The 19928-nt window shown below is 32.9% G+C and overlaps 1 protein-coding gene and 1 non-coding gene across 2 annotated transcripts; both read right to left on the bottom strand.

Annotated features, from left to right (window-relative positions):
- Positions 1-7353: 7353 nt before the first annotated feature.
- TRNAH-GUG (transfer RNA histidin (anticodon GUG)) lies at positions 7354-7425 on the bottom strand. The gene has a single exon. It is a non-coding gene; the product is annotated as a tRNA-His (tRNA).
- A 2635-nt stretch (positions 7426-10060) lies between these two features.
- On the bottom strand, positions 10061-13160 carry LOC130992252 (protein SET DOMAIN GROUP 41-like). The gene is made up of 4 exons (XM_057916808.1): positions 12286-13160; positions 12091-12191; positions 11307-11405; positions 10061-11000 (listed from the first exon to the last, which is right to left on the bottom strand). Exons 1-4 carry the CDS (start codon positions 13112-13114, stop codon positions 10161-10163), a joined length of 1869 nt encoding a protein of 622 aa, XP_057772791.1. The 5' UTR covers positions 13115-13160; the 3' UTR covers positions 10061-10160.
- Between the last annotated feature and the right edge of the window lie 6768 nt (positions 13161-19928).

Raw genomic sequence — 19928 nt, 5'->3', positions numbered from 1 at the left:
AATTGGTTCAAAAATTTTATTATCTTAATTAAAGTGAAATAAAGTAACTATTCACTCTTTTTTTTGTTTGGGGGGGGGGGGGGGGTTGGGTTATTCCTTCACACAATGGATCAGTGCGTCTACGGGATTCATTTATTTAATAATTTCTTGATTATGTGTTTATTTTTCCTTGGATGGAATGTCATGAAACTTGGGTTAAAAGCGGTGATAATTTTTTAGAATTTTCACTTCAAGAAGGGATAATATTAATCCATACTTGAAGTAAAAATAAGAAGAAAAATTGGTGAATTTCTCTTTTGTGTAAAATGTGGGAAAAGAAAAGAAGATATTTAAAGGTATAAATTTTTGTTATCCCTCATTTTTCCATCCATCAAAGTGAACGCACCCTAATACTATTAAATGGAGGGATAATACTATTTAGGATGTGATCGTGGTGTGTTTGCTTTTTAACCTTTTAAATGGAGGGATAATATAATGAGGTATAAATTTATCACTTAAATTGAAACCCTATTTTTTATATCTTGTTTGATTTGAATGATAATATATTTATCCCTTCTTACAAAGTGGTATAAAATTATACCACAATTTCTTAGGTATAAATTATCCATTTTTCATGGATAAAGAACAACTCGAAAAATTATACTACCTACCTGAATTTTTATATACATCAAAGTAAACGAGGTATAAGATGGTAAATATAACTTATCTATTCTTTATACCTCAAACCAAATGCACTAATTTAATTTGTTACTTTGATCAATACATATATTTTCTTCCCGTTAAACATATGTTCTTGTTCGCCCGCTCTTCCTCTTTCTCATCATATCTCGTGTAATAAGAATGTTGACAATAAAATTTGTATTGATGACAAATATAACATTATTATTTTAATAAAATTTTAAAATAAAACCTTATTCGTGAACAAAATTTATCTTCAAATATAATACTTCCGTCTTTATATAAATGACATATTATGCCATTTGTTTTGTCTTTTTTTTTTTAATTACAAAATGTATTTAATTATATATGATATAATCAAATAAGTCACTACACCACATACAAACGGGATCAAAATGAGAAAATTACACCGCACATAGGCGAGATTGAACACTCAAGACCTCTCATGAAAGAGTCTCTGTGTGTTCCAACTTTGTCACTTGAGCTAAATCTCATTGGCTATTTTGTCCCTTTCGGAGGTGTTTGATTTGAGTGATAAGACATGATTGATAAAATAATTCATCTTAATCAAATGTTTGATTTGCGTAATTGGGCTTATGATTGATAATTCGGTCCATATATAATCATCCAATTGAGTGATTATTTATCACCCCAAAGTTGGGTGAATAATTTAATCACTCATCCAATCCTATCTATCTCATCCACCAATCCAAAGTGTCGTATTACGAAAATTTTAATGTAGAATTATGATAAACTTTCAATTCTATCCTTATCTTAAAGTTGGGAAAATAATAAAAATACAAAAATTGAAGGATAAAAATACTCCCTCTATCTTTAAGTAAGTGTCATATGACACAAAATGACACATATCAAGAAAAGTACTATAATTTTACATGCATACCTTTAATTATACTCCCTCTGTCCACTAATTTAAGATCTAAGGGAGGAAACACGAGTTTTAAGAAAAAAATGTATTATTTATTAGTTGAATGAAGAAAAAGTGTATTGTTTATTGAGACTCATCAATTAAAAAAAATGTATAAATAGTTACTAAAAATGGGTAGGACATGAATTGGTGGACGAACCAAAAAAGAAAATAGGACATGCATTGATGGACGAATGAAGTATTTCCTAACTTTAATTAAGATGAAGTGGGTAAGAAACAAAGATAATACATTTAATTTTAATATTAAAGATATGAGTAGAATTAAAAATTTAGCTTCATATTACTCTAAAATTTCATAATATGATACTTAAATGGAGATAAAAAAAAAACTCTAACACTTATTTTGAAATGGAAGGAGTATTAATTAAAGATACAAATATAAATATATGCGGCATTTTGTGGTGTGTAACACTTATTTAAAGACGGAGATAGTAATTCTTTATTCTATTCGGGCAAGAAGAGAGTAATTAATTACTCCTTTAAATCCTTAGAATGCAGGGATTACTGACTAGTGAACTTTTAGAAGCATTGGATGCTTCAAACTTCAAATTAGTAGCAGCCTCCAATCATTACCTAATTACCAAGTGATTGTGTTCAATTAACCACAAACCCAACACGTGCAACACATTAATTATTCATAATCACTCCATCCTAATACGACATGTGCACTGTCGATTTTCTAACAAAATATATCACTCGTAATTTCTCGGGTTTTATTTTCTTTTAATGCAATTTATTTACGACCATCATTTTTTTATATCACAAAATAATTTTCGGTTGCGCTACACTACCGTTTATGAATAATAATAAAAAATATTATTGATGACGGTCGATTAAATTTGACCACTATAACCCCAAAATACTTGAAAGAAAATCACGATATAAAACTGTTTTACAATTATTTTGACAATATTTATTGAATCAAGTCATGTACAATGTAAAATTACGACTTCTTATATTTCTAGAGAAAACGACTAAACACGAGTAATTATGATAAATACAACTTAACTATTTTAGGTGTGAATTAACATTATTCGGCCTAACCTTATTTATCTTTTACCATTTATATGTAAAATTCCAATACAACTAATAAGACTTTTAATAATGCGCCAATGCCAATATTGTACTCCCTCTGTCCCGCTCCAAATATCTCATTTATTTTGGGCACGAGACTTAAGAAATATGTATAAAGTAAATAAAATGTGTATAAAGTAGATAAAATGAGTTGGTGGAAATTGTTTAAATATTAAGTATAGAAAGAGAGATTGTGTATTGCCAATAAAGGAAATGAGACAACCCAAAATAAAAAATGAGACATTTGGAGTAAGACAGAGGGAGTAATAGCTACACTTGTTGACTTGAAGTAATGAATAATCATAGAACAAAACTATTGACGCACATTTGCAATTATGTTTCAATATTATTTAATTATTAATCAGTAATGAAATAAAAATTATTTATAATTTATTAATTTTAATTAGAAGTTATTTATCATGATGAAAATTTAATTACGAAAGATGCAGGTGAATGTAATTTTGTTGCTAATAATATAATTAGTTTACGATTAATATCGCAACCATCTTTACAATTTTTCAGGATTAACTAAAATCTAAAAGTGTAAAAACCAACCTCTAATAATTGAAATCTTGATTTCATCAGAATAATTAATTAAAAAATAATTAAGAAAAGATAACACCCCACCCATTTGACTTGAATAATTGACAGCAAAGAACAATTTGAGAAAAAGAACGTCCACGTCAGCAGCAGATCCCATCTCCAAGAAAATATAACCCACGCGCGAGCCGACAACTGTGGTCACGCGCTCCACTACTAATTTCGTCGGTGGACACTAAAATCAATAAACAAAATTAAAATAACAGGATTTGGAAAAATATCGGCCTAATTAAAACGAATATGAATATTCAATACGCATTGCGCCACCTCCGCCGACAGAAAACAGATCGACGGTTTTGATCAAGCCACGTGGCGTGCAGTGTAGTCTTCGATTACAGCTAAACGAGAGAGCCAGAATGAGTGAAGTTGGTGTGCCGCTTTCATTAGCTGTCAGGCAACTTGTTGAAGAATTTTCCCCCCCTTTCCGAATAGTACTAGTAGTATATATCTTGTCGCTGCGAACAATTTATTTATATTATTTTAATTTCACATAAATATAAATATTTTTTTAGATGTATTAATATGTCGTGACAGGCCGTGTTTTGAAGATATTATATTAATAAAATATTGCGATTCAAATTTATGAAAATAAAGTTTAGAATTGTGAAAATATCCGGATCTAAAATATGGTAGTAAAATTATAAAACAAATTCAAATTTGAACAAAAGGATCATAATTTGGACGCAACGTGTTGTAGGTGTATTAAAACATACAAAAAAAATTAAGATCCACCGAAAATGTTAAATTTATAAACATCAACCTGTATAGTTTTATCTTCGATTTTTAATAGTAGTATATATTAATGTTGAGCAGGCTAAACGTTTCTCCTCTAATCAATAGGTCAGAGATTCGAGTCACCTAAATGACTAGAGTGTGAGTGTGTTTTTCATTTTTTTGGGTAAAAACATTTAAAAAAAAACAAAGTTAAGCATGCGAGATATTTTAATGAATCTTCACGAAAAATCAGAATATGCTTGGGAGCTTGGTAGGTCAGTGGTAGTCTTTAAATAGTGAGTCATATGTGGTAGAATAAATAAATAAGGTGATGTATTAAAAATGATATGTATTGATTTGTTTTGAAATAATGTTTATAAATTGAATAAGATTATTTTTTTGTGAATGTTTCAGAATGATAAAAAATGACTATTTTTATGAGACTGATAAAGTAATTAATATTGTGCGAACCTGGAAAAGAAGAACCTTAATATGGCTATGAAAAAAGTGTACTATTTATTATTTTTTGGTTAATAGGTTTCTAATCCAATTAATCTCAAAATATCACCTTAAATAATACAATACGATAATTTGTGGGGCTATGTTGTCTCAACTCTTGTAAATTAATAAATGTTAAAGAAATAAAGATCGGATTCGATTTTTTGTTAATTGGCATAGATCGAGATCTTGCTGGTAGAAATATAATTATCAAAATTCATTAGATCGTTGTTCAAAAAAATAAACAATATGATCAATCTTCCTAAATCATTAAAACGACTTAATCAGGACTAATTTTTGATAGGTTAGGTTTGGTTGTTGAAATCAAATAAATTCTTGTATCCCTCTACCTCTGCCGACACTCGTTTTCCTCAATGTGTCTCAACAAATAATTAATAATTTAAATATCTTTTTTTATTTTATTTTTCCTAAAATGTTTATGGTCACTTATTTAATTTCTTGTTAATTATTTTCTGTTCCCCTTTAACTTTAATAGGTTTTTTTTTGTGCCACCGACACAGGATTAACTATTATGCAAAAGATATGTACAAATGATTAGACTTACGTAAAAAATAATCATTAGATTTATGTTCAAACAATATTAATCGGAAAAAGGAGAAAAAATAGATAAATAAGTAGTGGAAAGTTTTAAAGAAGGTAGATGTTCAATAATTTATAAAGGACATGTTTTTTTTTTTTTTTTTTTTTATGGTTTCTGATGTACTAAGTTGGTCCGTAATGCTATTTATTTTATACGAACCAGAAAAGTAGCAGGAAGGTGATAAAATTAAAATAATTTAAGTTATATTTCTAATTTTATTCATAAAAATCTTTTGAGGATGTTGGTGATCCCAAGTAGGGGTGGACTGGTACGGTATGCTGATTTTTTTTCGTCATACTGTATACCATACATTGGCGGAGCCACACTATGAGGTGGTGGGGCAATTGATCCCCCTCAAAAAAAAAAAAATAGTATACTTGTTATATTAATATATGTGTATAATTATTAAAAAAAAATGCCCCACCAAAATTTTGAGAAAAAAAGGGCAAAATGTGAAGATTGAAAAAAAGTTGACTTTGATAAACTACATTCTTTTTCTTTTGTCTAACATGGAGATCGGAAAGAAGATAAAGAAGTTAAATTTACACCAATTAGGAAGTCTTGCAATGGAGATGGTGAAGACAAAAAGAGATATTGTGTATTTATTAGTGTATAATATTATTAAACTTACACTTGTTTTACCTGTGACAACTACAACACAACAACTGTGGAAAGAGCTTTTTCTGTCACGATGATTGTCAAAAGTCAGCTTCGAAATCGAACGGGTGATCATTGGATGAATGATTGTTTAGTTACTTATATCGAGAAAGAAATTTTTGAGACAATTGGTATTACGTCGCTTTCAAAATATGAGTGATCGTAGAAAATTATTGTAAAAATATTTTATTATATAACTTTTATAGAAATTATTTTTTTAAAAAATTATCATGTTTTGCCCCTCTTATCTTTAGGGGCCTGGCTCCGCCCTTGATATCATATTGTAAATTGCGGTATGAGAATTTTCATATATTTGTCGTACCGAACCCTTCGGTATACCGAAGATCGGCATACCGAAAATTTCGGTATGAACTTTTCTCATGCCGATGTTGTACTGATAGTGTGGTATACCGTATCGAAAATCGGTATATCGTACTTTCCGGTATACCAAAATTATTTGTATATCATTTAATGTCTAAATTTACCAAAATATTACGGTATACTGTGTATTTGTGCATACATAAATTTTATTAAACAACAATAAAATTCGGTATATACCGCAATACCGATATATACCAAAAATTCGGTATTTTCGACATTTTTTTGATACGGTAAGTGCGGTATATATACCACTTTTTCGGTATTTAGTCCACCCCTAATCCCAAGTTGCAGTCCCGTTAGTTGGTGATAGCAAAATGAGCGAAGGAGCAAATCAGTTTGGAGAGATTAAAAAAAAAAAAAAACAAATCACCACACAATTTGCAGAAAAACTGATTGAATCTTTCGAAAAAAAATTAAGCTCTAGATACCATGTTGAGATAAACCAGGCTTTAGAGATAAGAAACAAATGAGCTGAGATTTCATTGAAAACCAAGTGACTGTACATGGAGGAGAAGCTATCTATATATACAAGAGATAGAAAAGGGAGATGATGGTTACAACAGAAAGCTTAACCTCCTAACTAATGCTAAACTACTTCGACACGTGGCACTTTGCTTGCATCTAAGTTTTTGTGTTCTTCACACTGCATGCCATGCATGCCTTCATATAAGTATTCTAATAGTTTGGAACGGGTTTTTAGTGAATTTGATTTGAATAGTTCTAATTATATTATATATTGATCTCAAAACTTAAAATGACGTATTTAGCACAAGGCTAAAATGAAATTATTACAAATCGAAATAAAATGAAACTATAATTTACACTTAAATGAAATTTGAATCATATTCATTTAAAAGAGTCTTCTAATGTTTTAACTTTACAATTTGACTCGAACCTCATTTACATCGAATGCCTTGCCAGTGCTACCTTAGAATGAGAGTAAAATGTAACATTGACAAAGTCATTAACAATGTTCTTCATAAAATTTTGATCCTTAAAATGATACTAGACTGTCGTCTCAAAAAATAAAACTGATACTAGACTATAACATTGACAAAACCATTGGCAATTTTTTAAATAGAATTAACCATTAAGTTAAATATGTCAATATTAAATTACGAAAACAATATCCATCTTAGCAAAAATTGCGTCAAAAAATAAAAATCAAATTAAAGCTTAAAAAGGTAAGAAAAAATTATACAATTGTGGCTGCTGGGATTCGAGCCCAGGTCTCCACGGCCACAACGTGGAATTCTTACCACTAAACTACAGCCACTTGATGTCTCATTACACAAAATTATTATTTTTGTACTTTGTTTCTACCGTTGAAGTCACGGAAACCTTTACACATGATTAAACGTGCTTAAGCATATTTGAAGTGATTAATTAATTGGTATAATTGGAAAGAGTGAATTCAACACATTGAGAAATGAACATAAAAAGACTGGATTTTGGGTTTGACACTGAGTTTGTTAGATTACACTTTTTCCTGCAATGGAAATTGAGGTAAAACAATAATTAGTGCACCTAAAAACAAAGATCATTTCTTGGTACTTGCAATCTTGGCATGATGGCTTATATTGGATACTTCACCCCTAAAAAATGGGGAAAATATGTTTGGCCATATGGCAAAAAATTATAAAGCTCAGTATTTAATCTTTTATGTTTAAAACAAAAATATGATTTAGTTAGGGTTTTTTTTTTTTTTTTTTTTTTTAATACGCATTGTAGCAATTGTTTTATTTAATTTAAAATAAAAAATTCATTTTTTTTTTAAAAAAATATTACAATGTGTACAAAATAATAAAACCAACAACATTCATTTTGAACAAAATACTCCATGTCTCCATCAGTTCCACCTATCTTGAGACACTTTTCTTTTTGAGCGTCCCACGTATCTTGAGACATTTCCTTATTTGACAAAAGTTTTACCATTTATTCACTTTTTCACTTTTTTACCTACACGTAAAATACTATTTTCTTAATTTTCGTGTCAAGAAAAAGTCTCAAGATAGTTGGAACGGATGGAGTATGTTTGTTTAAACAAATTAATGATAAATATATGTGTGTGTATTTTATATCTACCTGTCTGTGTGTATATATGTACGCATATTGTATAGTAAGTTTATAAACACAATGCTTTTGGATAAATGTAAATTAGGTGTGGACCGTTTAAATATTTGAAGGGAAATTAATGGACTTTGAACTGGTGCTTTCTTAAAGCTCTTATTTATCATAAAATACTATTTTTATTAAGGGTGCGTTTATTTTAATGGATAAATTTATTTATGGAAAAGAATGGATAATAAAAATTTATATCTTGAAATGTCTCCTTTCTTTTCTAACATTTAACACAAAAGAGATGTTCTTCATTTTTCCTTCCTTATTTTCACTTCAAGGATGAATAATATTATCCACTCAAAAATGGAGGGATAATATTATCCATCATTGAAGTGAAAATAAGGAAGAAAAAAATGGTGAACATTTTTTTTGTGTCAAATGTTGGAAAAAGAATGAGACATTTTAAGGCATAATTTTTTGTTATTTTTCATTTTCCATGAATAAATTTATCCATCAAAGTAAACGCAGTCTAAGAAGTTTATATTTATGTAGATTAGTAGTAATCCGAGTTTTACAATTAAAAAAATGAAACACACTATATATCGCTATAACCTTTTTGATTGGATCGATATATGATCAGTGCAATTTTTTATTTTAGTTGCGTGGGTTGTCGATTTGGTTGATGATTGGAGTGGTCGATTTGGTTGATGATTGGAGTGGTTGTAACTTTTATTGTCTTTACAGACTCTACAAATTTAAATTTTTATTGAATTTATCTTTAAGTGGGTATTAATTTCTAATTATATATGTTGAGTGTTGTTAATAATGGTTATAGTTGCTGGGCAAACGTAATTAGGTACGATTCGGTAAAAACGGACAATTTGAGTAATCATTCACGCAGGCAAACGAACAACAATATAAAATAAGATAAATAAATAATATAGTTTCAGCAAAAAGAAAAAAAAAATCATTTTTAGCACTCTCCTAATAATGACTAACGGTATTAACTTTTGACGCGACTTTGCCGTTTTACCTTTTCACATTGGCATTTCTTACTTTAATATGAAACTTTCTTGAAAACTTCTAAAACTTTCTTTGAAATTGATTTTTAAAAACTTAATTTAATTTACAACAAATTTTAAATATGCTATAAGGGTATACTAGTAAAATTATAATTATTTTTATTATTTTTTAAAATAAGAGGCTATAGTGAAAAAATTGGGGCTATGTTTAAAATTACCCTTAAGATATTTATTCCTTTGGAGCTTTTTAGAAAAGATCACATTCTTCAATATCATGATTTCGGATAGACCAGCCCAGATAGGTAACTCAATTCATAATCTTCATTTTACTTTCAATAGCCCATTTTTTTTTAAAAAAAAAAACAATAAAAAACATTGAATATATATTATTTTATCCCTAGCCTTAAAAATAAATTCTTAATAAATCCTTAAAACCCTATAGATCTAAAAAAAGAAGTAAAAACTCGTTGGACTATTCCTATAGCCTAAAATCTATTCGTCATCTTACTAAATTATTAGATTCTTTTTTTTGAAGTGCAAATTATTAGATTCTTAAAAGCGAAGAAAGAAGAAATCAAACCCCTTGAAGTAGCGTAAATTAACATCATTCGCCAAAGTTCATGTCTTCGTCCAACAATGGCTGAAAGTAGTGCGACATCTCTCTCTCTCTCTCTCTCTCTCTCTCTCTCTCTCTCTGCATGTTAGGGGATTATGGAAAGTGTTTTACGTTTATCAGTTTTCTAGGTTACGTATTTTTTCTCCTTGAATTCAATTCGAATTCCAGCAACCCCGTTAGTCCAAATCCAAATATCTACAAATGTTTTCAAATTGGCGCAAGATGCAAATATTAGGGCCCAATATTTAAGGCCCAGAGTGGGCGACTGTCATTCATATGAAAGAAACAATGAAGCATGTTTGTGAAAAAGAATCAATGTTGATATCTACGAAAGTTGGTGGGCAAACCGTGACAGATGGATGACAAGATTGCAGCATACCTGGAACAGTGGGTGCTGAGCAAAAGGAGATCCATCTTGATTTCATGATGATGTATGCATTTCTCAACCTGCAAGCCAGAATCAGCATCCGAAACCTCCGAAGCTGCTCGAGATTTGAGCCACCTAAAATCGATCGGGTTCTCAATAAACTTCAAGAAATTACTCTCAGTAGCAAGAAAGCACCAAACGTTTGAGGCTATCTTGGCACTGCACTTATCCAACTGCCTCTTTTGACACCGCTCAAATTTATGCACGTCACGGCAACCATCACATTCCAGAACCAAGAACAACGATTCTACTTGTAAATCATCATCCCACAAAAAGTTTCCAGCAAGATTCAGCAGCGACGCCCCTGCTTCAATCCACAGATTTGCTGCACCCACCACACTGCTCGGTTCATACGCGTAAAAATGGTTCACAATCCCAGCCACCAACAAGTAATATGCACAACTTGTCTTGTGCATGTTGAGAGCTTCCAGTTTGTGATTCCCTTCGAGTTCCAGATTGAGAGCCAATAAATCACTTGCTCGAACTCTATAAGCAGAAGCCAAGGAGAGACAAGCATTGATAGAAAGATGATTGAAAGGATGCAGCTTCACTCTCCTAGGTAATTCTACGGACTCGTCATAGAGCAAGAATTCAAGATCCCGACAGCATGATTTTGCGTCACCAGTTACTAGGTAGCCAGAAATGGCAGCCACCAAGTTTTGCACCAGCTTCTCTATTTCGTCGGGTGAGTGTTCTGGATTCTTGGGATTGTCAGTACGGAGTGCCTACACGGGGATTAAAAGAACGTAGGACAATCATTGATGGCCACCAGCTAAAGTTTCAATAAAGGTCTTGTAATCGTCTGAATTATTTTCAGAAAGTTCAATGCAATATGAAAAACAGTATGCAAACTCGAGAGAGTTCAAGGATATTTCAAAGACAAAACAAGGAACCAACAAACTTTGCCAACCGATAAATGTAGGTATTAAGGGATTTGGGATTTGGGAGCATATCTTATCTTGAGTTCTTGCTAATTCAAATTTAATTGTTTCCATGCACACACATTTTATTCAATTAAACTATAGCCTTACTCGCAGAGCGTGATCCACGTAACTTGTAGGCACTGCACCACATCGCTTACAGCTACAGCTGAACCGATACTTGAACCACAGCTCCGCCTGTCTCATTTCCTGCAGAAATCAATGACAGTCAGAAGCAATAAACGGTTGAAAGCCTTGCTGGAGAAGGCATGAAAATCAGAAGAAACACAACACGAGAAACTGAAAAGCTCAAGAAAGGCCAATCATGAAGAAATATAAACAAGAAACTATAAACACTGACAAACTATCGAACTACTTAAAACCTTTATACACTCAGTAACCGGAAATATAAAAACGAAAGTTGTTCCCAGTAACGAACATGTGATCAAATACTACTTAACCCCTTTCTCTGTTTTCGTTTTCCCTCAAATCTTCATTAAGCACTTCACAACTTTACCCAGTTTCCTCGGCTGTCTCACGACAGAAAAAAGGCAAAATCAACTACTTTATCCAGAATTTCATCACTAATTATTGAACTACTTAAAACCTCTATACACTCTCAATCACGGTAATAAACACGTGATCGGATACTACTTAACTGATTTCCTTAGTCCAACATTTTCCCTCAAATCTTCATTAAGTACTTCACAACTTTACCCAGTTGCCTCAGTAGATTTATCCAGAATTTTCACTAATTTGTAGCTCTAACGTATCACATTCTGAACTAAAACACAAGTAAGGAAACAACTCTTCAGAAAGATTTAGCATAAACAGAACAACTTGGCAAATATGACATCTCAAGAAATCAAAGAACACGACCAAATAATGTCCAAACCTTAGGTTGCACCAAATCCAAGTATCCAATAGTAACCTCTTCACCTTTGCTAACAGCATCTATACTTCGAACTACAAGTCTTGGGCCATAACCATTTCTATCTACAATAAATCACCACAAACAAACTCACTTCACTTCCATAGCCTAGACTAACACAATAGTGAATTCACAAACACATTATTTCACAAGAAATACCTGAAATTCCTCCTCCCATTACTAAACCACTGACATTTCTACCATCTTTCGAGGCCGGAGCAATCCTCAGAGGCGGCTGCTCATCCTCTCCCGGCCCCATCAGAAACCAGTAGCAACAATTGGGAGAGCAGCTGTGATTGATCCAAGAAAATGTAGCATCATAAACAGCAATTCCTATGCAAAACCCAGTCATTTCTTGAACCTCCACTGCATTCGTCATCACCAAACACAACACAGCCTCTTCAAATGCAAACCGTCCCGAACTTACATCTTTGCCTCTCGCCCAAGCCATCATCCTCGCACCCTCTGTAATCCTCTTAACTTTTCCAGAACTCTTATTATCTCTGGCAATTAGGGCTTTCTTGATCTCATCGAATACAAATTTTTCGCGATTGGTCATCAATCCGGCCATTCTCTCCAAACAGCCTCCGGGTTTCTCATTCTCTCCAAGAAACGACATGTAACGCGGAAGGTTCTGGAAAACGTGGGCGAGGCGGAGGGAGAGGCGGAGCTCGGTGGAGCTTTGCCACGTGGAGGGAGGAGAGGTGGCGAAGTGGGCGATGAGGCGGTGCTCGAAGGAGGAGAAATGCAAGGGGGAATCGGCAGCGGAGCAGGCGAGGGAACAGTAGAGAGGAGTGGCGCGAGTGTCGGTTGGGACATAACCGGGAAAGTTGAGGGCAGAAGGAGGAAATGGCTGCGGAGGGAGGACGGTGAAGCAGGCGGAGCAGCGGGTGCCGAAGGCGGCGTCGTGTAGGACGGCGGCGAGGGGGCGGAGGGGCGGAGTGAGGTCTTGGCCTATGCCGATATCTTCGATTGCTCTCATCTCCATTTTTATTAGACTTGTAAAGAAAATTTCGATGATGTAAATGGGCCTACTAAATGGACTGTTTTTTTTGAACTAACAAAATGGACTTTTAAATGTTTTAAGCTATTGGTTTCCAAAAATAAGTGACTGCTGCATAGATTTTAAAGAAATATTGGGCTTCAAAAATAGGGAACGGTGCATCAACTTATGAAGGTAATACGGTATATACATAAATTTTGCCATATTATAGGTAATATTAAATTTTGTACAAATAAATGACCAAATTGCACATAATTCATGATATTTAGATCCTTTCGCGAATCTAACATAGAGATAGAGCCATTCAATTTAACATAGAGATAGATCCTTGGCGGGAGGACCGACGTTGAGTAATAAAATTACTTGTCTTTCGTCTAAAAAAAAAAGATAAAAAATTACCAACATACAATTTTCACATTGAACCAACAAAGTACATCTAAAAAAAATGCAACGATCGCTACTATGAGTTACATTGAATATATCCATAAAATTGAAAATAACTGTCAATACAATTAGCAAAGTGAATATTCCCCCAACTATATTGAGTATCAACCGTAATAATTGTATAAAAAATTATGAGAACAGTTTTTAAAGGACTAATTGCATATAAATTATCGAATTTTCAACAAATTCTCATTTTGCACATAAACTTTAAAATTTTTATTAAAATTACTTAACTATTAATTTCTTCTCATTTTGCATATTTGTCCATTTTCCGACCAAACTTTGGGCCTAAAATGACGTTTTTTTCATTCAACTATACATTACAACGTCAATTCTATTTTTCCACATGATCATATTTATGCCACGTAAGCATATTCTTATCAAGCGAGTATATTTATGTCATGTCACCACGATGAAAAATAGGTAAATATGCAAAATGTGAAAAAAATAATAGTTGAGTAATTTAAATAAAGATTTTAAAGTTCGTATGCAAAATAAGAATTTGTTAAAAGTTCAGTAATTTATATGCAATTAACCCATTTTTAATAGTTTCCTTATAAAAAGAAATATTTTTTGTATCATTTTGATATATATAAAAAAAAGAGACCAAAATATCGTCTATAAAGTTGTTTTTTTGGAGAATATCCTCTATAAAGTTGTTGATGTTGACTTATTCCAAATTCTTTTTCGTCCAAAATAAACAGCAGAAAATAAGCAAAATTAAATGGTAAATAAAAATCAAATATCATTAAATCAATTTTTTAATTTATTCTTTCATTTCAAGCTAGTCCATTTAAGTTTTTGTAAAAGAGGTTGTTCTTTAAAAAAAAAAAAATTACATAAGTAAATAAAAAAAATCAAAGATCACGTGGTGGAGGACTCGAATACAGGATCTTAGGTCTTGGACATTAATCTCCTACTATTAGGCCAACATACACACACAATAAAAGAGGTTGTTTGCTCTCATTAATATCTTACCATAAGTAAATTTAACTAGACCATATAACATAAGTAAAAGAGAAGAATTTGAGATTGTAAAAAGCTCAAAACTCAAAATTCAAATGGCTCTTCAAAAGTTCATATAAAAATCTCACGATAATTCAAAAATAGTAGGGGTTGAAGTTGAAATAGGATCGCGTTTGTGTTTCTGAGTTCATGCAGAAGGTATGCAACTAAATTTTAACCTCAAAAAATCTTTTTTAAGTTGAATTCTTCTGAACACGATATGGTCATGTTTTACTGCACACGATAGCAACCATCATGGGCACGATAGCTCCCCACGATAATAGAACATTGTGTGCATAGATCGTGTTCAAGACAGAAGATGCCTTAGAATCACTATTGATTGTTTTGTTGATCGTTTTTTCTTTTGTTAATCTCAGATATCGTGGCAACGTGTTATGATACACCACAAAAGTTGTTAGGAGCGATCGACATATATATACGAGGATCCATCGATGAGGGCAAAGTTAGTCGTGCTAACCCCGTGGATCTTATTAGAGAGAGTTTGGATGGTCGAAAAGATACATAGTATGTGTTATGATATTTGGTATGCATGAATAATGACATCAAAGTAAAAAAATTATTGCTGAGCGATATCGAGTTACTCCAATTGCTAGTGAAACAGAAAGAGGATACATAGGTTTATGTGAATGAGAACGACAACCCTTCCCCTGAGGTTAATGTGGGAGGTTGCGACTCGGGATTAGAGCATGACAACATAGATCATAGCATGCTATCCCAAGATAAGAAATATGAGAAATATGAGGAAGATAAGGATACGTCCGAAGATGAGAAGAAGATCAAAGTAAAAATTTGCTTCATTCATTGTCTACAAAATTTGCTGGCACAAATGGATAAGATTTATGGTTATCAGCACTTCTCATCAAACCATCAGTCTGGCGAGCCTGAGCATCAAAGTTCACTACGCAACTGGATCATTCAATTTTTCGACCCTGATAGTGCTGAGACATTGGGCTGGGACGAACAATTGGGATCCACATTTTAGTCCAAGGAAAAGTTGAGGATAACTGTAGGAATGTGCCATTTGGATAACATGTTAAAGTAGGTCACTGATCGTTCAGTCATATTGTGTTCATTTGCAAGAGTGGTAGAAAGAATGCACGTTTAGGTTGTGTGGTGTTGAGGTGCAACCATTTGGAGAATTACCAAGTTGACCTTGGATCAAACTGTCACACTGACTTAAATTATGTTGCTTCACAGTCGGTGACTTCTGAGGTTGCTTCGTGTTATTTTGTTAAAAGGTTAGTCGGTGATGAGGTCACTTTGAGGCCAAATGAGATAATTGTAGAGATGCGTAGAGAGTACGACATTAACACGCCATATAGTTTCGCACTCCAGACGAGGAACATGGCGATAGAAAAGACGTGTAGACCACGATCTTGCTCCGACATAGTGTAAACCGGAGCTAATTTATGACTTGCAGACGACTCGTGAGAGAGTGCTTATGTCACATAACAAGCTAGTCCAACAACAACAACAAGAGAGCTAGTCCAATGAAAATACAAAATGTCGACTAACACCCATGCCCATGTCTCAACCATGATGTCGCCCCGACATTAGAGAAAATAGTAGTAAACCAACAGATTGGTTGCTTTCAAGTAATCTTCAATGTATTTGCCCAATTTTCGATCCTTGAACCTCTGGTGCAGTTCACTAACTTTTGTGTTTCAGGCGTTGAATTGTTTGTGGAAAAGACTGTCAGGCTGAATGAGATGGTTGCCTTGTGGATGAAACTCATAATTGTTGAAGTGAAGTCTAGTGATCAAGGCATAATCCCACGTAGTAAAACGAAGGTTTTTCCCGGCAATCTGAAACCACGACTCGTTCGAGGGTATGTGATTACCCTTCAATTGACGGGCTATAAGGTGATGTAGGGCTCTAGTTGTATTGCCGTCTCTACACACTCTAATCAAACAACCAACAACCTTAGAGGTGAATCTCTTAATATAGTTTGCTAACACGTCGTAATGTCAAAATTATCTCTTTAAATAAGGACTCTCGCATATGAAGATTGATTCGACGTGTAACAATGAACAATGTAGGTCTCTTTCATTCACAATTAGGCTGCAATATAAATATATAAAGGCATAAGGCCAATGAACAAGCACACGAACACAACATAATTCACCTATTGTCTTGCACATAATAGTTGGACACGACAAACATCGTGCCAGGTCGCCAAGGTCAAGCTTTAATCCCTTCTCCAGCTCGGTGACCGCCCCGCAAGTCGTACGGCAGACGTCGCCCTCCTTCTCCAATCTATGTATGTCTCGACGACCTCAAGGCCTGATCATCGAGCTCCAATTTTTTCTTGATTTTTCTTCCTTTTGTGCTCGTTTTCTCGATTATCCTCATACTTGACGCTTGGACCTCATTATCCATGTTGTGCTTCCATAACACTAAAATTTGCACCAAAATAGCCAAAACTACACTCAAATGTAATATCACGAAAGAATACGAAACTTATAACAAATGATATCACATTCAAGCACAATTCTAACATTTCAAGCAATAATAAACCAATAAAAACAATGTGAAATGAGTGTTTATCGTGCCCACATCATCATGCCCACAATGAGGTACTTGATCGTGCCCACGATGATGCATCAAATCGTAGGCATGGAGTCGTCTTCTCGTGCCCATCGTACCCAGTTGAACACCATCGGGAGCATGACTGTGTGTACCACTCCAACACCATATTCTTAACATTCAAACTACTAAATAACACTATTTAAAGGCACACAAACATGTACATTCACTCCTGCATCAATTAACTATGCATAAACACGATTTTTTGAAGCGAAAATTCGAAGAAAAAATTTTAAAAATTGGAGGGTTAGGGAACCCACCGACAATTTATTAACGAACGGTTCTTGTTACTCAGAGCCCGACTCTAACGCCGACGCTGACCTGTCGTGGTCTGATTCTGTGTCATTCTCGTCCATAATGGCCATTGAGAAGTTGCCTTCGAAGAGATTTTGTGGGGACCTATTTTGATAAGGCTTGTGTCTTTTCCAAAAAGTTTTTTTATTATTTTTTTTTTTAATTTTTTTTTTTTTTTTATGTATGTAGGCTTTTTATTAGTTATAAGGGTAGTATAATTTTTTACATTTAAAGGGCTCGTTTGGTACGGGTGGGTGTATAATATATCTATGACACCCTAATATCTTGTTTGGTAAGAAATAATATGAAACACATGACCTTTTTTATAAATTAAAAGCCCGAAAATATTATACTGATTTGAGGGATTCAGTTTACCACCTACAGATGTGGTATATGTAATACAAATCTTAATTATAACTATTATTAACTTTATATAATCTTAATACATCATACCAAACAATATATTATTATATTTTACAGATATGTTAATGCGTTTATACCAAATATGATATTAATATGACATATAGTAAAAGACATCACAATCAAATATATCATGCCTTATCCCATATTGCGTACTAGGGGTGTCAAAACGGGGCGGGTCGGGTACCCGACCCCGATTTTTGCTGATTTCTCCTACTCGATACCCGTGCCGACATTGCTGTCGGGTACCCTAATACCCGGTGCGGGTACCCGGCGCTGGTATTAGGGTACCCGCAAACCCACAATTCAAGTAATTTTTGGTACTTTTACTTTTTTTTAGCTAATTAAAATTGTAAATTATAATTGCTATTTATTTGCGAGTTTGACCTTAATTTTCGTTTTTCTCCATTCATTTAATTTAGCATTCTGATACGTTTCAAACTTTCAATATAAACCAGTAAACCACATATTTCATATTTGAATCCAATAGCAATCAAATTCGAAACTAATTCAATTACAATACATCTGGATTCAATTACCTTCAAAACTCAAAAGTAATTCGGAGTTATAATGCATTTTGAGCCATGATATTTAACCACGCAAATCATCGCACATACTTATCCAAAAATATTAGAGACAATACTATGACTATGACTATTGTTCTTCTATATTACGTTGGTTTGTTCTTCGGTTCTCTTCTTCCGTTCAGAAATCAAAAATCAAAATTAAGAATTAAGCATTTAAGTTTTAAGTTTTAACAATTTAAATTATAAAAAAAATATATATTAATTCATTGTTATGCGGGTATTCGGGTATACCCGCTACCCACCGGGTATACCCGATACCCGCAAATTTTGCATATCTAATAAGTAATGTCCGATCCCGCCCCGTGTCCCGCCTTAGTCGGGTGTATATACCCGATACCCGCTACCCGTTTTGACACCCCTATTGCGTACCAAACAAGCCCTTTAGTATTAAAAATATCTATTTTTATAAAAAGATTATATAATTGTATCTTTTATGCTTTGATATTTAAAAAAAAGGGCCCCTAAAAAATATTCATTCAGAGATTCATTATTCCATTGTGGACACCATTTCTTTTTCAATCAACTTGAATCAAATTGTATTTTATTTTACCTAATTAACTTTAGCCGCCACCAAAGAAACCTCAAATCGTATCGCTCATGTTGTTTGCTAAACTTGAGAAGCACAATTTGTCGTCTTTCATCACCGGTGTGTGTAACTTGGAATATTTCTATAATTTTAGGGGGTTTATCGTTTAGCTTTAAAAATGGGAGACTTGCAAGCATCTTCCTCAATCAATGAAAATTGGCTAATTTTTCTTACTTCAAAGCAACGTCTTCCCCTACATAATTCAGATTCAAAGCTAACACTAGTTTCCAACACCAACCAGACAACATTATTAGCAATAGTCACTACTTAAAGAATGTTTCCACAGCAAGTTTGTTAAGAACAAATTAATTACTTCATTGCTTTTTAAAAACTATTAAAGTATTTTGGTTACTCACGTGGATTGAGATTTATTTAAGAAAAAGTAGTTTTTCAATTATAAACTTCATGCGATGCATTTCCTTTTGTATTAATGATCTCTCTACGTTAATAGGTAAAATTTGCTTTGATGACATAAAACGTGATTAGACGTAAAATCACATGATATATACATGTATTTCAACTCTTTAGTTTAGGGTTCTTCAGAAAATCTGCTACGGAACGTTTTTATTAAAATGAGAAAGAAAGAAAGAAATGAAGGAATGTAAAGAATAGGTTTCTTGAAAATATCTCAAGAATAGCTTATTGCACATATATAGATGTTGATAGAGAGAATAGTTCAAATGAGTCCAAGTATATAACATAAAATAAGAATTATTTTTAGTGTTAGATTGTGAAGATCTACAATGGATTCCTGACTTAATTTGTTGAATGAATTCATGATTCAGAATTCAAATTTCATAGGTTGCAAAATTTTATTTTTTTTAAGTTCATAATATTTCACAACAGATTCATTATA

The sequence above is a fragment of the Salvia miltiorrhiza genome, chromosome 1, assembly GCF_028751815.1.
Source record: "Salvia miltiorrhiza cultivar Shanhuang (shh) chromosome 1, IMPLAD_Smil_shh, whole genome shotgun sequence".
In the NCBI taxonomy this organism is placed as follows: Eukaryota; Viridiplantae; Streptophyta; class Magnoliopsida; order Lamiales; family Lamiaceae; genus Salvia; species Salvia miltiorrhiza.
The sequence above is the reverse complement of the archived record's forward strand: the minus strand, read 5'-3'. Positions and strand labels throughout refer to the sequence as shown.

Bases quoted from the DNA above. Each gene is read 5' to 3' on its own strand.
- LOC130992252 (XM_057916808.1), bottom strand. From the start codon at position 13,114: ATGGAGATGAGAGCAATCGAAGATATCGGCATAGGCCAAGACCTCACT. The intron at 12,192-12,285 runs GTATTTCTTGTG...GATTTATTGTAG, and splicing joins AATGGGAGGAGGAATTTCAG to ATAGAAATGGTTATGGCCCA. The intron at 11,406-12,090 runs GTTTGGACATTA...TGATTTCTGCAG, and splicing joins TGGATTTGGTGCAACCTAAG to GAAATGAGACAGGCGGAGCT.